The sequence below is a fragment of the Rhinatrema bivittatum genome, chromosome 2 (assembly GCF_901001135.1).
Source record: "Rhinatrema bivittatum chromosome 2, aRhiBiv1.1, whole genome shotgun sequence".
Lineage (NCBI taxonomy): Eukaryota > Metazoa > Chordata > Amphibia > Gymnophiona > Rhinatrematidae > Rhinatrema > Rhinatrema bivittatum.
The window spans coordinates 45523286-45541996 of record NC_042616.1 but is presented as its reverse complement, the minus strand read 5'-3'; the positions used below and the strand labels follow the sequence as shown (position 1 = coordinate 45541996).

Below are 18711 nucleotides of genomic sequence, written 5' to 3'. Positions count from 1 at the left end.
TTTCTCATTCTTTTCCAACAAAGGAGTTCAAAGTGTGTTAACAACTTGGTTTACAATACATATATATTACATCAATAATAATCTTTGAAAACAATTGTGTTTACAATAGAGGTAAAGTGTACATTTAAGGTGTATGTTCTAGGGCCCAGGTTGGGGGAGAGTAAAGTTCCTGGCTGCCACAACTAACTGCACTTTTGGTTTCTTTTTAAAAGTGGGGAGATCTGGTACAAGCTTAATATGTAGAGGTAGGGAATTCCAGAGAGAAGGGACCAATCCTGAGAGAGTTCTCTTCCAAGGGTCTGTGAATCACACTTTTTTAGGAGCTGGTACTATCAGGTGAACTTGGAAGCCAGTACCAGGACTTTGAAAACAGTGTACTAATGTGTTGGGAACCAGTGTAGGGATTTCAGAGGTGGAATGATCTGTTTGAATTTGTGCTGTTTAGCATAGCTCATGCTGTTGACTATTTTGTATGAGCTGCAGGTGACGGCATTTTGACAGCCCAATGTAGAAGCTGTATCAGTAGTCAAGCAGGAAATTACACAGGCCTGAACTACAGTATCAAAAGAGCTGATGTCAAAGTAGTAGTGAAAGTGGTATAATTGGAAGAAGGCTGTCTTGGTCATAGGAGTTGAACTTTAGTAGTGAGAAATAGAGGCTGAAGGAGGGAAGAAGGATTAGCACACATTAATGGATTTTATACAAAAACCGAAGTCTTAACATCCAACATGCTCACTCCAGCAAACTAAACAGAGCATACTCAGTTGTTGGACTATCTGGAATATCTCAGTAAAACAAATAGCAAGTAACCAATACAGCCCAGAATATTTTGCCCAAGAGTCTTGTGGTATCAGAAAAATAACACATTGGCCACATTCATAGAGTTAAATTTAAATTTAATACCAGATGCATCATCAGAGTAAGAACTGACCCAGCAGCTTTTCCTGTTTGCACACTTGTTCAGTGACCCAGGAGACTGAGTACTTCAATCCTTCTGTGATTTGATAGTCTGTCTCTAAAGTCACTTTTCCCTCCATTACCTCAGGTATAACTGACAGGCCGATGCAATATGGATGTGCTAAAAAAAAGGGCGTCCAAACTGGATGCCCATTTTCCTAATGCGTGCCCATCCACGTGTCCTGGCTACTGATGTAATATGTATGTAAACCGATTTGATTTGTATCACGAAAGTCTGTATAAAAAAGCTTTAAATAAATAAATAAATGAACAGCCACGTTAAAAAGGATGCGCTCGGGAAATTGTGTGTCCCTAGTGCGTCCTTGGCATTGGGTGCCCAGGAGACAACATGGCTGTGCAAAAGCCATTGGTTAGGAAAACAGATGCTGGTAAACTGAGCGTCCTTTTTTCTAATCTGATCGCTGTCGACTCCTATTTAGTATCATGACGATATTAAGTCAGAGGAGCCACAGAAAAGCAGTATCTCCAGCATCTTATGTCACGCGTCTTCCTCCGTGGGCAGTTGAAAGGGGATGGCATCAGCCATGGCCCTGACAAATCCTGCAAAGGACAGGTCCTTGGGGGGTGACCGGTGCCACTTCTCCAGAGGGGAGGGCTCCGAGAGGGGGTCATCTGAATAAACTGAGGATGACTCCATGGAGTCATCATCCCAAGGCTCCTTGTCCGCCAGGCAGTCCTCGATGCCTTCCGGGACCTGCAACTGCCATCGATGCCGGTTCCCATAATGGCACTGACGACCGCAGCCATCTATGTTTGCACCGTTGCTGGACCGCCTTGATACCCTCATCGGTGCCCTTCCGACACAGCCTATACTATCGGTACTGACTCGACCTTCCGAACCTCCGCAGCCCCCGATACCCGTTCTGGGTTCCTCAGAGGACAAGGACATGGGCTCTAGTCCTACTTCCATCGATGCCGGAACCGATTCCAGGTCCATCAGGGCTTTCGGGATCGAAACACCCACAGTTCCCTTTGATGCCATCGCATCCTCCATCGATGCCTGCACGTCCTGGAGTAACAGACATTCTCCCTCCCTTGGGGTCTCAGCCAGAGACCCCTTATGATCCATGGGAGGATGTGGACATGGACACTTCCGCATCAGAGGACCTGCTCTCAGAGCCTTCTCCAGAAGAAAGGAGACAGTCCCCTCCAGAAGACCTCTCCTTTGCTAACTTCATAAAAGAAATGTCCGAAACTATCCCTTTTAACCTGGTCACCGAAGGGGACACCTGTCACAAGACGTTAGAAGTCCTTCAATTTGTGGATGCCCCCAAAGAAATTATGGCCATTCCAGTCCATGAAGTGCTCTTGGATCTGCAACATCACCTACGGGAGCACCCTTGCACTGTCCCATCGGTTAATAGGAAGACAGATGCAACATATCTGGTCCAACACACTCCAGGTTTTCAGAAGCCACAACTACCTCACCAATCAGTCATAGTGGAGTCTGCGCAGAAGAAGGCCAAGAGATTATGCCTACATTCTTCAGTTCCCCCTGGAAAGGACCAAAGATTTGTAGATGGTCTAGGATGTAAAATCTTCAAAGGCTCTTTGCTAGTGTCACACATAGCTGCCTATCAGTTATATATAGCACAATACCAGAGAAATCTATGGAAGCAAGTCCAAGAGGTAGAGGACTCATTTCCCCACAACAACAGGAGAACCTCACGGCCATTCTCCAAAAAGGCCTTGAGGCAGGAAAACATGAGGTCAGAGTTGCATATGATTCCTTTGAGACAGCTTCTCGTTTATCAGCGACAGGAATTAGTGCGAGAAGATGGACCTGGCTTAAGGCTTCTGATTTAAGACCGGAAGTCCAGAATAAGCTCGCTGATCTCCCGTGCACTGGAAATAATCTTTTTGGTGACGAGACATAAGATGCAGTGGCTCAATTGAAGGATCATCATGAGACCCTGCGTCAGCTGTCCACAGTCACTGCTGAAGCCCCCTCCTCTGCTTGGAAGACCACGAGAAAGGATCCCAGAAGGCCTTTTTATCGCTCACGCAAATACTTCCCACATACATCTCACGTGAGACCAGCCAGACCACCTCAATGAGGACATCTGTCAGACCAAAACGTCCAGATCACAACCAGCCCCGAAATCGGGCCCGGCCTCTGGATTTTGAAACCTATCCAGAGAACAGCAGCCACTCCATGAATCCAAGACCAGACTTACCTGTAGGAGGTCGTCTGCGCCATTTCATAGACAACTGGCGCCTCATTACAACAGACTAATGGGTAGTAACCATCATACCCCAAGGATACCATCTAAACTTCCTCAGGGTACCCCCGGATTCACCACCCAATCCATTGTGGATCCAAAGAGATCACACAAGCCTTCTAGAATCAGAACTGTCCACCCTACTAAGCGCCAGGGCTGTGGAAGCCTTTCCCCTGGCACAGCAGGGCAGAGGGTTCTACTCCCGCTATTTTCTCATTCCAAAGAAAACAGGCGGCCTCCGCCCCATCCTAGACCTCCGCAATCTCAACAAATTTCTACAAAAAGAAAAATTGAGGATGGTGTCTCTAGGCACCATGCATCCCCTTCTACAGCAAGGAGACTGGCTCTGTTCTCTGGACCTTCAAGATGCCTATGCACACATTGCCACAAATACCTGCGCTTTAGAGTGGGTCATCAACATTTTCAGTACCGGGTTCTGCCTTTCGGACTTGCCTCGGCACCCTGTGTATTTATAAAATGCCTGGCAGTGTCTGCCGCCCATCTACGCAAGAACAGCATACATGTGTTTCCTTACCTGGATGACTGGCTAATCAAAAGTCAATCCAAGCAAGGAGCTCTCAACGCTCTAAAGCAGTGGTCCCGAACCCTGTCCTGGGGGCCCACCAGCCAGTCGGGTTTTGAGGATATCCACAATGAATATGCATGAGAGAAAATTTGCATGCACTGCCTCCATAACATGCAAATTTTCTCTCATGCATATTCATTGTGGGTATCCTGAAAACCCGACTTGGCTGGTGGGCCCCCAGGACAGGGTTGGGGACCACTGCTCTAAAGCTCACTATGAATCTCCTTCACTCGTTGGGGTTTCTTATCAATTATCCCCTTGTACAGGTCCTTGGTGAGGCCTCATCTGGAGTACTGTGTTCAGTTCTGGAGACCGTATCTCCAAAGACACAGAGACAACATGGAGGCAGTCCAGAGAAAGGTGACCAAAAAGATGAATGGTCTTCATCAAATGACTTATGAGGAGAGATTGAAGAATCTAAATATGTACACCCTGGAGGAAAGGAGGAGCAGAGGTGATATGATACAGACTTTCAGATATTTGAAAGGTTTTAATGATCCAAAGACAATGACAAACCTTTTCCGTTGGAAGAAAAATCAGCAGAACCAGGGGTCACGATTTGAAGCTCCAGGGAGGAAGACTCAGAACCAATGTCAGGAAGTATTTCTTCACGGAGAGGGTGATGGATGCCTGGAATGCCCTTCCGGAGGAAGTGGTGAAGGCCAGAAATGTGAAGGACTTCAAAGGGGCATGGGATAAACACTGTGGATCCATAAAGTCTAGAGGACGTGAATGAAGAGTGGGTGGCTCGTGGGAATGATGGCTACTACCTGAAGATAATACCCTTATTCAATAAACATACACATGGTTAATGCGACTCCAACATTGCTCTAAGCTTCAACGGCAAGAGGAAATGTGGAAAAAAGGATTTGCATTCACAAAAAAGCGGGAAGTAGCTTGCTTGTTACGGCAGTTACTACCCCAAACCAAATAAGCCTGATACTTCACTTTCAATCCATATTCAGCATAGCTCTCTGCTTCAATGGCAGGGGAGAAAGTCTGATACTTCACTATCAATGCATATCCAGCATAACTCTCTGCTTCAATGGCAGGGGGAATGAAGAAAAGTGGATCTATATACAGACAACAACTAACAAGGACTGAATTACATAGTCTGGATAAACAAATAAGCATGGGTATGGCTTGCTTATTGCGGCGGTTACTACCCCTAACTAATTAAGCTAGATATTTCACTTAGATGCAGTTCCAACACTGCTCTCTACATTAAGGGTGAGGGTGGAAGGGAAATGGAACCAGAAGGTTACTAAGAGCCAAGAGTAACAGATAAGTATGAGAAAAAAAAAATAAAGTGCGAAACTTGCTGGGCAGACTGGATGGGCCGTTTGGTCTTCTTCTGCCGTCATTTCATTTCTATAAATCCATCTTGCATGCTAACCTTCATCGGAGCAGATTTGGAAACCACAATCAAAAGCATTCCTACCCATGGAGCACGCAAACATACTGTCCAAACTGGCCATTTTTCTGCGCACACACAGCACAGCCTCAGCCCATCAATTCTTAACACTGCTGGGACACATGGCTTCTACGGTCCATGTCATTCCCATGGCCAGGCTTGCCATGAGAGTAACTCAATGGACTTTGAAATCTCAGTGGCTTCAAGCCATTCAACCACTTTCATCCATGATTCATGTAACCGACCAGCTCCATCTGTTTCTTCTCTGGTGGACAAGCAAAGCCAACTTGCTGACAGGTCTACACTTCCAGCAACCAGTTCCTCAAGTGACCTTAACCACAGACGCATCCAACTTGGGTTGGGGAGCTCATGTGAACAACCTTCAAACTCAAGGTACTTGGACACAACTCGAAGCAAAGTTTCAAATCAACTTCCTAGAGTTTCGAGCCATAAGTTGTGCTCTATATGCATTCAAGGACTGCCTTTCACACAAGACTGTTCTCATACAGACAGACAACACAGTTGCAATGTGGTATTTGAACAAACAGGGAGGAACAGGCTCTTATCTGCTCTGCCAAGAAGCTGTGCAGATCAGGGCCTGGGCCCTTGCACACTCCATGCATCTCTGGGCCACTTATCTAGCAGGCATACAGAACATAGTAGCAGATTGCCTCAGTCGATGTTTCCATCCCAACGAGTGGTCTCTGGATCCCTGTGTAGCAAGCAAAATCTTCCAACGCTGGGGTCACCCAGACATCGACCTCTTTGCCTCCAAACTGAATCACAAAGTGGACAGACTCTGCTCCCTACATAGACATCAAAAAACTTTAGCCATGGATGCCTTCGCTCACCCCTGGAACATAGGCCTCCTATATGCGTATCCTCTGATACCATTGATAGCCAAAACTCTCGTGAAGCTACAACAGGACAGGGGATCAATTATACTCATAGCCCCGTACTGGCCTCGACGAGTGTGGTTTCCCATACTTCTCGACCTCTCAGTTCAGGATCCAATTCGTCTGGGCACAGCACCCAGCCTCATCACGCAGAACAATGGCAAGTTACGCCTCCCGAACCTTCAAACCCTTGCCCTAACAGCCTGGATGTTGAAAGCTTGATCTTACAACCACTCAGTCTTTCAACTTGTGTTTCTAAAGTGCTTGTAGCTTCCCGAAAGCCTTCCACACACAAATCTTACTATTTTAAATGGGCTAGATTTACCAATTGGTGCACACAAAAAGGTAGAGATCCCTTTTCCTGCCCCACTCCATCTCTATTAGACTATCTCTGCCACCTTTCAGTCTCTGGTCTCCAGACATCCTCAGTACGTGTACACCTTAGTGCCATCTCAGCATACCACAAAGGGGTAGGGGATGCCCCAATAACTGCGCAACCCCTAGTGGGTCGGTTTATGAGGGGGTTACTTCAACTTAAACCCCCTCTACGGCCACCAGTTACAGAATGGGACCTCAATGTAGTGCTTACAAGGATCATATGTTCCCCGTTTGAGCCTTTGCATTCCTGTGATGTTAAATTTCTTACATGGAAAGTCCTTTTCCTAGTAGCCATTACATCTGCTCGTAGGGTCAGTGAGTTACAAGCCCTTGTCACATACTCACCCTATACAAGCTTCCTCCATGACAGAGTGGTACTCCGCACTCACCCTAAATTCCTTCCCAAGGTGGTAACCGACTTTCACCTGAATCAATCTATAGTCTTGCCCACCTTTTTTCCCAAGGCCTCACTCTCACCAGGGCGAGAGAGTTTTACACACCTTGAACTGTAAACGTGCACTTGCATTTTACCTAGACCGCACTGCAGTCCATAGGAAATCCACCCAACTCTTTCTTTCGATAAAAACAAACCGGGAGTTGCGGTGGGCAAGCAAACTCTCTCCAACTGGCTAGCAGACTGTATCGAATACTACTATGAGAAAGTAGGCCTTCCTCTTCAGGGATGAGTGAAGGCGCACTCAGTAAGAGCCATGGCAACCTCCATAGCACACTATCATTCAATACCGATTGCTGAGATCTGTATAGCTGCAACATGGAGCTCTCCACACATTTGTAGCACATTACTCCCTGGACAAGGAAGGATGTCAAGACTCTGCCTTTGGCCAATCCTTCTTGAAGAACTTATTTCCAGTATAATCCCAACTCCTTCCTCATCCATCTGCTGTGATTTTCAGGCTGCCTCATTTTTTACCAACAGTACACCAGTTGTGCCTGTTGCACAAGTTGTATGCTGTTGGACCAAACAAATATGAGTCAGCCTGTAGCTTGCTAATCACCCATATGTGAGAACTACCATCCTGCTTGTCCTGGGATAAAGCAGAGTTGCTTACCTGTAACAGGTGTTCTCCCAGGACAGCAGGATGTAGTCCTCAAGAAACCCACCCACCACCCCGCGGAGTTGGGTCCGAAGCTGTTTTATTATTTTATTTTTCTCTCACACCTTTTGCTACAAACGAGACTGAAGGGAGACCCCTGTGGCCACAGGGATTATGGCATGCTCAGTGTGCCAATCAAAAGTTCTAGAAACTTTGACAGAAATTTTCCGTGACGGGGCTCCTTCTGATGACGTTAACCCATATGTGAGGACTACATCCTGCTGTCCTGGGAGAACACCTGTTATTTATTTATTTAAAATTTTTATATACCGACATTCATCCAGAATATCACATCGGTTCACAGTGTAACGCAAACAGACGCCAGGCATGGCGCTTTACAATGAACAAATAAAACATGTTAACATGGGATTAATAAAGGGTGTGAGATAACATGGGAAAATTTGCATTAAATAATAAACAGGATTTGCAATTATATACATACAAGCCGTTAAGCCCGTTAAAACGGGCTACATCCCTCTGTCTCTCACCTCCCCCTCATTCTCTCTCCCCTACCTCCCTCCCACCCACTCACCCACTCCTCCCCAGCCTCCCTCTCCTCTCACTCAGTCCCTCCCTCCCACTCAGTCTCACTCACTCCCTCCCCCTCTCTCCCTCTCACTCACACTCAGTCCCACTCACTCTCCCTCAGTCCCACTCCCTCCCTCCCTCTCCCTCAGTCCCACTCACTCCCTCCCTCTCCCTCAGTCCCGCTCACTCCCCCTCACTCAGTCCCTCCCCCTCACTCCCTCCCCCTCACTCAATCCCTCCCTCTCACTCAGTCACTCCCTCCCACTCTCTCTCTTCGTCCCTCCCACTTAGTCCGTCCCTCCCTCCCTCTCTCTCTCTCCTCCCTCCCTCGCTACTGGCCGCTACCGCCGCCACTGCCGCCCGCCGCTACCGCCTCCGCTGCCGCCCGCTACCGCCGCCGCCGCCCGCCCCCGCTGCCGCTACCGCCGCCCGCTACCGCCACCGCCCACCACCGCTGCCGCTACCGCTACCGCCGCCGCTACCGCTGCCCGCTGCCGCTGCTACCACCGCTGCCGCCATGTTTTTTGGGTTTTTTTTGACGCTGCCTAAGACTGACGTGCTCGCCCGCACATGCGCAGTAGAGCTGCTCTCTACTGCGCATTTGCGGGCACGTCGGTCAAGCTTCATTTATCTAGTTAGATGTACAAAGTGGAGACACTAAGAGATATGAAATTTAGGAATGCTAGGAAGAGAGGGGGGAATGGCGAGCAGAGGGGGGAGAACGAAAGGGAGGAGGGGGGAGAAAGGTAGGATAGGGGCGAGGTGAGGGGAGAGAGGGACAGTAGGGGGGGCAGTGGAGAGGAAGGGGGGGCAGTGGAGAGGAAGGGGGGAAATTAGGTGTATGCTTTGGCAAAGAGCCAGGTCTTGAGCTTCCGCTTGAAAGATTTAAGGCATTCCTCTTGCCGTAATTCAACTGGCATTGTGTTCCAAAGGGTCGGCCCGGCGATCGATAGTGCACGGGCTCTCGTGGATGTTAGTTTGTAGAATTTAGGAGAAGGGATAGGCATGGTTGCGAGATGTGTGTGTCTGGTAGGCTTATTAGACTGGTGTAATCGGAAGGATTCATTAAACCAGTTCATTTCAGGGTTGTATAAAGCCTTGTGGATGAGAGAGAGGGCCTTATATTGTATGCGGGATGCTATTGGGAGCCAATGTAGATTTTTTAGGACAGGTGTAATATGGTCATGTCTGCGTAGGTTGGTCAAGATCCGGGCTGTTGTGTTTTGCAAAATTTGAATGGGATGAATGGCGTTGTTAGGAAGGCCGAGGAGTAGGGAGTTGCAGTAGTCTGTTTTGGCAAAAATGGTGGTTTGAAGCACTGTCCGGAAATCAGGGGGATGTAGTAAGGGTTTAAGTTTTTTTAGTGTTTGGAGTTTAAAGAAGCCATCTTTTAGTATGTTGTTGATAAATTTCTTCAGTGTGAAGTGCCCATCGAGGATGATTCCTAGATCACGGACTTGTTGGGCAAATTGGAACTGTGAAAGAGGGGGAAGGATCGAATGGTTAAGGGGTGAGATGAGCATAATTTCAGTTTTAGTGGTGTTGAGAGCTAGGTGGATGGAAGAAAGGAGATTGTTTATGGATTGGAGGGTATCGTTCCAGAAATCCATGGTTTTCGATAGAGAGTCAGTGATGGGTATGAGGAGCTGAACATCGTCAGCGTATATGTAATGAGGGAGATTTAGGCTGGATAGGAAGTAACAGAGGGGTAGGATGTAAATATTGAAGAGGGTTGAGGAGAGGGATGAACCCTGAGGGACACCTTGATTAAGGGGGATAGCCTTGGATACGTGATTACCTAGCTGAATTTTGTAATCTCTGTTGCTGAGGTAGGAATTGAACCAGTTGTGGGCAACACCTGTAATGCCTATTTCAGTCAACCGCTGTAGAAGAATGGGATGGCTGACTGTGTCAAATGCGGAGGAAATGTCAAGGAAGGCAAGTATGTATGATTGACCTTTCTCAAATCCTTTGATTATATGGTCTGTCAGGGAAAGTAATAAAGTCTCAGTACTATGAGATTTCCGAAAACCGTATTGTGCGGGGGCAAGGATGTGATTGTCTTCAAGGTATTCTGTAAGTTGCTTGTTGACGGTTTTTTCAAGGAGTTTAGCTATAAATGGAAGATTGGAAATAGGGCGATAGTTGGCTAGATCAGAAGGGTCTAGTTTGGGTTTCTTTAGGATAGGTTTGACAATAGCCTGTTTCAAGGGGAGAGGTACCTGTCCCGAGTTAATGGATAGGTTAATGATATTTGTTAAAGGTTTAGCAATAATATTGGGTATTGTACAGGTAAGCAACTCTGCTCTATATGATAAAGATCTTTAAAATCATGAGAGGTCTTGAACGAGTAGATGTGAATTGGTTATTTACACTTTCAGATAATAGAAAGACTAGGGGGCACTCCATGAAGTTAGCAAGTAGCACATTAAAGACTAATTGGAGAAAATTCTTTTTCACTCAACGCACAATTAAGCTCTGGAATTTGTTGCCAGAGGATGCAGTTAGTGCAGTTAGTGTAGCTGGGTGTTATGAACCCTCCTGTAGCGGTGCTACAGGAGGCTCCTTACCCCTTCCTGGAGGCTGCTCCAAGCTAGGGTCTCGCCTGTGAACTGTCCAGGATTTGCTCCAGGGCCTGGGAGGCCTCGATGTCCTTGGGCCTGCCTGAGGCTGCTTGTGTTTGCACAAGCACTGAAGTGGAGGAGATTTTCTGTGTGTTGTGAGAGAAAATTCCTAGACACTTTCTCCTGCTCAACACAAAAATTGCTTGATTACCTCCTACATCTTTCCGAGGCTAGACTTAAGACCAACTCAGGGTTCATCTTAGTGCAATTGGCGCATATCACCATCTTTACAGCCTATAATTGTACTTTTCATGTGGGACCTGCTTTAGTTAAGCCTCCCCTAAGGCCTACCGCTGTGTCCTGGGACCTCAATTTAGTGTTAGCTTAGCTGATGAAAGCTCCTTTTGAGCCACTGCGCTCCTGTGACCTGACATACCTGATCTGGAAGGTTGTATTTTTGATGGTGGTCACTTCAGCGTGAAAGGTCATTGAGCTCCAGGCCTTAGTGATTTAACCACCTTACACTAAGTTTTTTCATGATAGGGTGGTCTTGCATACACCACCAAAGTTCCTGCATAAGATAGTCTCTGGCTTCCATCTTAACTAGCCCACTTCCTACCAACATTCTTTCCCAGGCCTCATTCGCACCAAGGTCAATAAGCCCTGCACAGTTGGGCTACAAGAGTGTCTTGGCCTTCTATCTAGTTCAGACAGAAACCCATAGACAGCCCACCCAGCTTTTTTGTTTCTTTTGATCAGAGCAAGCTGAGGATCGCTGTTGCCAAACAGATGCTATCCAATTGGCTAGCAGACTGTATCTCCTTCTGTTATGCCCAGGTGGGATTTCATTTTGAGGGTCAAGGCTCACTCTGATCGAATCACGGCAGTGTCTGTTCCCACTTGTGAGCAGCCTCCATGGAAAATTGTAGAACTGCGATGTGGAATTCCATCCGCTCATTCACATCTGTTTGGACAGGGATGGCTGACATGACAGCAGGTTTGGCCAATCTGTCCTTTGGAACTTGTTAAAGTTTAGAACCAAACTCTATTCCTGTCTAAGGTCTGTTTTTGTTCAGGCTGCCACTCTGCTGTTGTTGCCCCCTCCCCACCACCACACCATCATTTTTTTTTATTTTTTTTTTTTGGGAGGGGAGCCTGTTGCTAAGGATTCACTTGCGTGAGGATTGCTATCTTGCTCATCCTCTGAGAAAGCAGAGTTGCTTACCCTGTAGCAAGTGTTCTCCGAGGACAGCAGGAGGTCAGTCCTGATGAGACCCATCTGGTTCTCCATGGAGTTGGGTCTCCAGTTTGTGGGTTTCATTCTTAAATTCTATGTTATGAGACTAAAAGGAGTGGTACAATGCATGCTCAAATAAGCTGAAAATTCTAGAAACAGTGATATAAGTTTTCCATGCCAGACTCCATTGGATGATGATATCCATGTGTGAGGACTTACATCCTGCTGACCTCAGACAACACCTGTTACAGATAAGCAGCTCTGCTTTATTTTCCTCCCTGTGGGTATGATGTCTTGTCTGTCTCTCTTGCTGATATATCACACTAGGAGAAAGGGAATTTTAACTCTGATCCGGCTCCCCACTTCCTCATGAGACAGAACTTTGTTACATGGGTGAGAAGGGCAGGATTGCAACACCTGATATCTCAGGATGTGATTCAGCAATCTTATATTTTACTCTTGTGCACCACAGGTGAGCGTGGGGTAACTCTCTCCGGGGGACAGAAGCAGCGAGTTGCCATTGCCCGTGCACTAATAAAGAATCCGCGCATTCTGATCCTGGATGAAGCCACCAGCGCACTAGATGCAGAGTCTGAACGGGTAGTGCAAGCGGCCCTGGACCGTGCCACTACTGGCCGCACCGTGCTGGTGATTGCACATAGACTTAGCACCATTATGGGAGCGGATTTCATTGTGGTGCTTTCACAGGGAAAGGTGGCAGAGGTGAGTCTTGGCACCACTATGGAATGTATTATGGTGGTGTTTCTGTATGGCATTTTTGAATGGGTTTTATGGTCAAATTATTTCTGTGTTTACCTAATACCCTAATCCAGAGCGCCTTACAAACATTCAAGTTGTAACACTTGCAGACAACAGTATGTAAACTAGAAGAACAAAACCTGAAGAAGGGAGTTTGTTTAACTGAAGGCAAAATTGAAAAGTGGATATTAAGATTTTAATGGCATAGATTAATCCTAGATATTGGGTACTTGCCAGGTTCTTGTGGCCTGGTTTGGCCTCTGTTGGAAACAGGATGATGGGGTTGATGGCCCCTTGGTCTGAGCCAGCATGACAATTTCTTATGTTCTTATAGGTTCCAAGAATGAAAAGAAAAGATGGCAAGCATGAAAACAAGATGCCTGTCCTTACATGAAGGAAGGAGAATGAAATGTATAAAGAGAAGGGTAGTGTAGATAGGGAGGAACAGAACCATGGATATATTTGTAGGTCAAGTATGAATATTTTAAAATAGGAGCCAGTGTAAATTGGGGAGGGGGGAGGCACAGGAACAGTGAGGCAATTGGTAAAGGGATTGAGCAGCTAAATGTTGGAGAAAACAAAGAGGACAGAGGGCTCAGTCAGGTAGGCTGACTAATAGAGTAGATAAGCACCTATTGGACAGCTGCAACATTGAAGTAGGCTGTAAACCATTCCTGTGCCAACAGCATTATCGCAGGAGAGGATGGACAGTATGTCCACATATCTAAGCTTAGCTGGGGCTATAAATCCACCATTGGCAGCTATAGTATATTGTATGTATATTGGACTGTAGTAAAAAAGGGAAGAGCAGATTTTTTTACATTCCTGATAAGAAAACGAATGGAATTGAAAGCTATCAAGATTCCATTGAGTCAGTGAATGCAATCAATAGACAAATCCTGGGGGTGAGCTAGAAAGAAAATAATTTCAGATTTAGAAGTGTACCATAAGAGTCTTAACACATACATCTGAGAAGTAACAGAAAGAGAAGAGGATAAATAGAGGGAGAGGAATGAAAAAGTAAGGTAAATAAACATATTAGCAAACCCGAATTCCCTGTACATACCCAGACCAGTCCAGACTTCTGGGTTTTGCCTCCCTGCCAGCGGATGGAGACAGAGAAAGCTTCACTGACACTGCTACGTAATCCTGTGTGCCACCTGCAGTTCTTCAGTATTTCTCTGTCTCCAGCGGATGGTAGATGGTGAAAATCCTGCAGTTCTGCAGTCTGGAGAGTTTTTTGGATTTGTGAGCCTTCCTCCTAGGGGGCTTTTGGGTCTTGATGGATCCTTCCCTGTCTGGTTGAGGTGGACAAGCTGGGAGTCCTTGACTTTTTTATAAGTTCGCTCCGTTATCCTGTGGGATGTAAATCTGGTGATCCAGATCCTTCCCTTTCATGAGGCAGCTGTGGGATCAAGACAACTGATTTTCTCAGTCTGTCCCTTTTTTAAATTTTTCTGATCTTCCTGTGGGGTGCTGGACAGCTCTGTGTTCCATGCCAAGGGAGCTTGGTTAAAGTTGCTTAAAGTTTGCTAAACCAAAAAAAAAAAGAAAAGTCAAGAGACACGGAGGTAAAGAGCGGGAGGCCTCAGTGAGACGGCTCTTTGCCTTTGCGTGTTGGTGGCTGGAGGAGGAGGGCTTTTTCTGCCTCTCCCGTGGTGTTGGCTGCATCAGCAGGTTTGCTGTGGGGTTTCCTGTTGAGTACATTATGGTCCGTGACTCGGTGTGTTGCACATGCAGCATGGCTCCAGCGTGTCTGGGCCACGCTGATCTGTGTTCTGCTTGCATTTCTGATGGTGAAAGACTGTCAGATGGCCCGGTAGCTAGAAAAAAGAGTAGAAGGTCTCCTGCAGTGGTTGTCCCTGTGCGTCAGGGTTGAGAGCGGGTGGGACCTCTGTCTCCGGCGTAGGAACAGTGGCTATTTTAGATTATCATGTGATGCTGGCCGCGCCAATGGAGGAGGAGGGATCTTCCCCTGAGGCTTTCCTCTGTCCGTTCAAGTCCCTTGGAGGAGCAGAGGGCAGAGGGGGAAGAAGCTCCCAATCTGCCTGTTGCTTGGTCCTCTGTAGCTGGGACCTCTTAGCAGCCACTTGTTGTTTCTGGGCCTTTTTCAACAGATTTTGTCCTGCTACTGCATGAGGTGTATTTAGCTCAGCAGGTAGGGCTGGGGACCCAGACCCAACCTTCCGAGGGTCTGGAGTTAGGTTCCAGACCAGGGCAGTCTCGGAATAAGCAGCCTTCACTGGTTCAGCATTTGTTGTGTTCTAACCCGTCCAACAATGAGTCAGATGATTCAGAAGGGAACCTGGGACGTTGCTATCGCAAGACCAGGCGATTGATCCAGATGCGACTGGCACAGTTCAGGGAGATGATCCGGAGGATATCCCAATTTCTGAGGGGGATGACCCTAAGGTGGTCAGTTTGTTCTGTAAAGAGGAATTGGGCCCTTTGATTCCTCAGGTTCTGGAGGAACTTGGGCTGAAGGTTCCGCAAGAAGACTGATATGGAAGGGGTGGACCCGGTCCTGGATGGGCTTAGGGGTCCCGCGAGAGCCTTCCCATATCATAAGTCGGTGAAGAAGTTGGTGGACTGAGCAATTTCTTTCTAGTTTCCCCCTGTGGGTATTTAGACAAGCAACGGGTGGTGCAAGAGAAGCTGGACCGGTTGCAGATGATAGGGGTAGTGGTGCCAGTCTCCCAGGAGAAACGAGGCCAGGGAAGGTATTCCATTTACTTCGTCGTTCCAAAGAAGGAAGGCAATTTTCGCTCAGATCTGGACTTGAAGCGGGTAAATGTGTTGCTCAAGGTCCTGAGGTTCCAAATGGAGACCCTGAGGTCGGTAATAGCAGCAGTGCACAAGGAGGAGTTTCTGGCTTCTCTGGATTTGACAGAGGTGTACAGTCCCATCCGGCCAGATCATCAATGGTTTCTACGGTTCATGGTGCTGGGGCAACATTTCCAATTTCAGGCCCGTCCCTTTGGGTTGGCCACGGCGCCCTGCACATTCACCAAGGTTATGGTGGTGGTAGCGGTGACATTGCATTGTGAAGGAGTGCTGATGCATTGTTACCTGGACGACTGGCTCATCAGGGCAAAGTCTGAGGACATTTGTTGCCCATCAGTGAGAAAGGTGATCACTACTCTGGAGTCACTTGGCTGAATGGTGAATTTAGCAAAGAGCTGCTTGGTGCTGTCACAGTCCCTCGAGTATCTGGCACTCAGTTCGACACTCAAAGGAGCAAGGTGTTTCTTACGGAGGAGCATGTTCTGAAGCTACAGGGTCAAATTCGACACTTATTGGGGTTACCAATGCCCAGAGTCTGGGATTATTTGCAGGTTCTGGGTTCAATGGCTTCAGCCCTGGAGTTAGTAATGTGGGCCTTTGCTCACATGAGACCTCTGCAGAGAGCTCTATTGGCTCGGTGGAATCTGCTGTCTGAGGAATTCCATCTTCCCTTGCCACTCGAGGGTACTGCACGGGACAGTCTGTCCTGGTGGCTACTGGATTCCAATCTGCTTCGTGGTGTCAATCTAGAGGTTCCGGGTTGGGTAATTCTTACTCCGATGCCAGTCTGTCTGGATGGGGAGCAGTGTGTCAGCAGCGGTCAACTCAGGGCAGTTAGTCCGCGAAGGAAGCTTCCTGGTCTATCAGTCAGTTAGAGACCAGAGCAATGCGTTTAGCTTTACTTGCATTTCTGCCGTTGGTGCAAGGTCGGTTGGTGAGGGTCCTCTCGGACAATACGATGACCATAGCCTATATCAATCGGCAGGGAGGAACCAAGAGTTGAGCAATGGCTCAGGAGCTGATTGTTTGGGCGGAGCAACACTTGGAGCGGATAGCGGCGTTGCACATCGCAGGAGTGGAAAACGTCCAGGTGGATTTTCTAAGTCGCAGAGTATTAGATCTGGGAGAGTGAGAGCTGTCTGAGACAGCTCTGCAGCTTATCCAGGAGAGGTGGGGTTATCCCCATGTGGATCTAATGGTGACTTGTCTCAATGCGAAGGTGGCTCGCTTTTTCAGTTGGAGAAGAGAGTATGGGGCCTCGGGGTTTGATGCTCTGGTGCTGGCTTGGCCTCGGGAAGTTCTGCTTTATGTGTTTCCTCCTTATCCTCTGGTAGGAAAGGTGTTATGTCAGATAGAGAGGCATCCGGGCGAAGTAATGTTAATAGTCCCAGAGTGGCCACTTCGGCCTTGGTTCGCGGATCTGGTCAACTTGGCCGTGGATGGTCCGTTACACTTCAGCCATCTCCTGGGCCTTCTTCGGCAGGGCCCTATATTTTCAGACCAGGCTGCTTACTTTTGTCTAGCAGCTTGGCTTTTGAGAGGAGGCGATTGAGATGCAGGGGGAACCCTGAGGTGGTTATTGCAACACTATTACGGACTAGATGGACATCTACTTCTCTGTCATATGTGAGAGTCTAGAAGGTTTTTGAGTCCTGTGTATTGCTACGGAGTGCAGGCCTTGCGATCTTCGATGTCTCAGATCTTGTCCTTTCTTCAGGAGGGGTTTGGTCAAGGGGTTAGCTTTCAACTCTCTTAGGGTCCAGGTGGCTGCTCTTGCTTGTCTGCGTGGTAAAGTAGAAGGTTGCCTCTATCTTCTCATCCTGATGTGGTTAGGTTTCTTCGGGGGGGGGGGCGCTGAATTTGCGCCTGCCAGTTAAGAGAGTTTGTCTATCCTGGAATCTTATTCTTGTCCTCAGAGGTTTGGGTGAGGCCCCTTTTGAACCTCTTCAGAGAGTGCGCTTAAAGGTTTGACCCTTAAGGTTGTTTTTCTAGTGGCCGTTCAGCTAGGAGAATCTCTGAGTTGCAAGCTTTGTCTTGCTGTGATCCACGTCTGCAAATTTTGGTCTCAGGAATGTCTTTGCGGACAATACCCTCATTTTTACCGAAGGTGGTATCAGCTTTTCATGTGAGTCAAACGGTGGAGCTTCTGGCTTTCCTGAAAGGGAGTCTTCCTCACCTCATGCGCAGGAGCTTAAACTTTTGAACATCTACAGAGCTTTGTTGAGGTATCTCAAGGTAACAAATGATTTCAGGAAGTCTGACCATCTATTTGTTTTGTGGAGTGGTTCGAAGAGAGGTTCTCAGGCTTCCAAGGCTGCCATTGGATCGACATACATAATCAAGGGGCATCAGGTTCCTGAAGGTTTGAGAGCCCACTCTACGTGTTCTTAGGCAGCCTTGTGGGCAGAGACTCAGCTGGTTTCGCCGCAAGAAATTTACAGCGCAGCGACTTGGAAGTCTCTACATAATTTTGCAAGGTACTGTCATCTGGATGTGGGGAATCCGGAATCTCGGACGTTTGGCGAGAGTGTTTTGTAAACGGGACCATCCAAGTCACACCCCCTACGTAGGGAGCTTTGGTACATCCCAGGAGTATGGACTGATCTGGGTACATACAGGGAAAGAAAATTGGTTCTTGCCTGATAATTTTTGTTCCTGTAGTACCACAGATTAGTCCAGAACCTGCCCGTTCTGTGGAGGTGGAGAATCCACTCATCAGCATTTATTGGTATAGAATGCAGGTTTTTATGGTATGACATACAGACTTGTTATGAAAGTTCTTTGTCTAAATGTTGTATTTGTTGCTGTTTTTATGATTTTTATGCTTAGGTACAGGCAATACTGAGGAACTTCAGGTGGCACACAGGATTATGTAGCAGTGTCAGTGAAACTTTCTCTGTCTCCATCTGCTGGCAGGGATGCAAAACCCAGGAGTTGGGACTGATCTGTGGTAGTACAGGAATGAAAATTAGCAGGTAAGAACCAATTTTCCTATCTGAACACCTGTGAAGAAATGAGAGGCCAATTGTGATCATAGGTAGAAACTCAGCAGGGGACCCAAAATAGAGCCTTGGGGGAACCACCAACTATTAAAGAGTTGAAGGGGAAGAATGCCCAAGAATTAGTGGGAGGGAGGGGGGCATGGTGAAGACAATAATCAAGTACTTGTATTGATGCAAACTCCAAGTACCTACAAGGTGGGCAGTAATCAAAGAGCTTTTATATGTGGGTGAAACGCTATTTATTATTT

At 47.3% G+C, this 18711-nt stretch overlaps 1 protein-coding gene across 4 annotated transcripts in view; it reads left to right on the top strand.

The window, feature by feature from the left end:
- The window catches only part of ABCB8 (ATP binding cassette subfamily B member 8), a 152921-nt gene that overhangs the window by 93999 nt on the left and 40211 nt on the right, over nt 1-18711 (top strand). For all 4 annotated transcript variants that reach the window (XM_029587971.1, XM_029587972.1, XM_029587973.1 and 1 more), the window contains one exon: nt 12391-12641. In XM_029587971.1, the coding sequence (XP_029443831.1) occupies nt 12391-12641 (251 nt within the window). The remainder of the gene's footprint in view (nt 1-12390; nt 12642-18711) is intronic.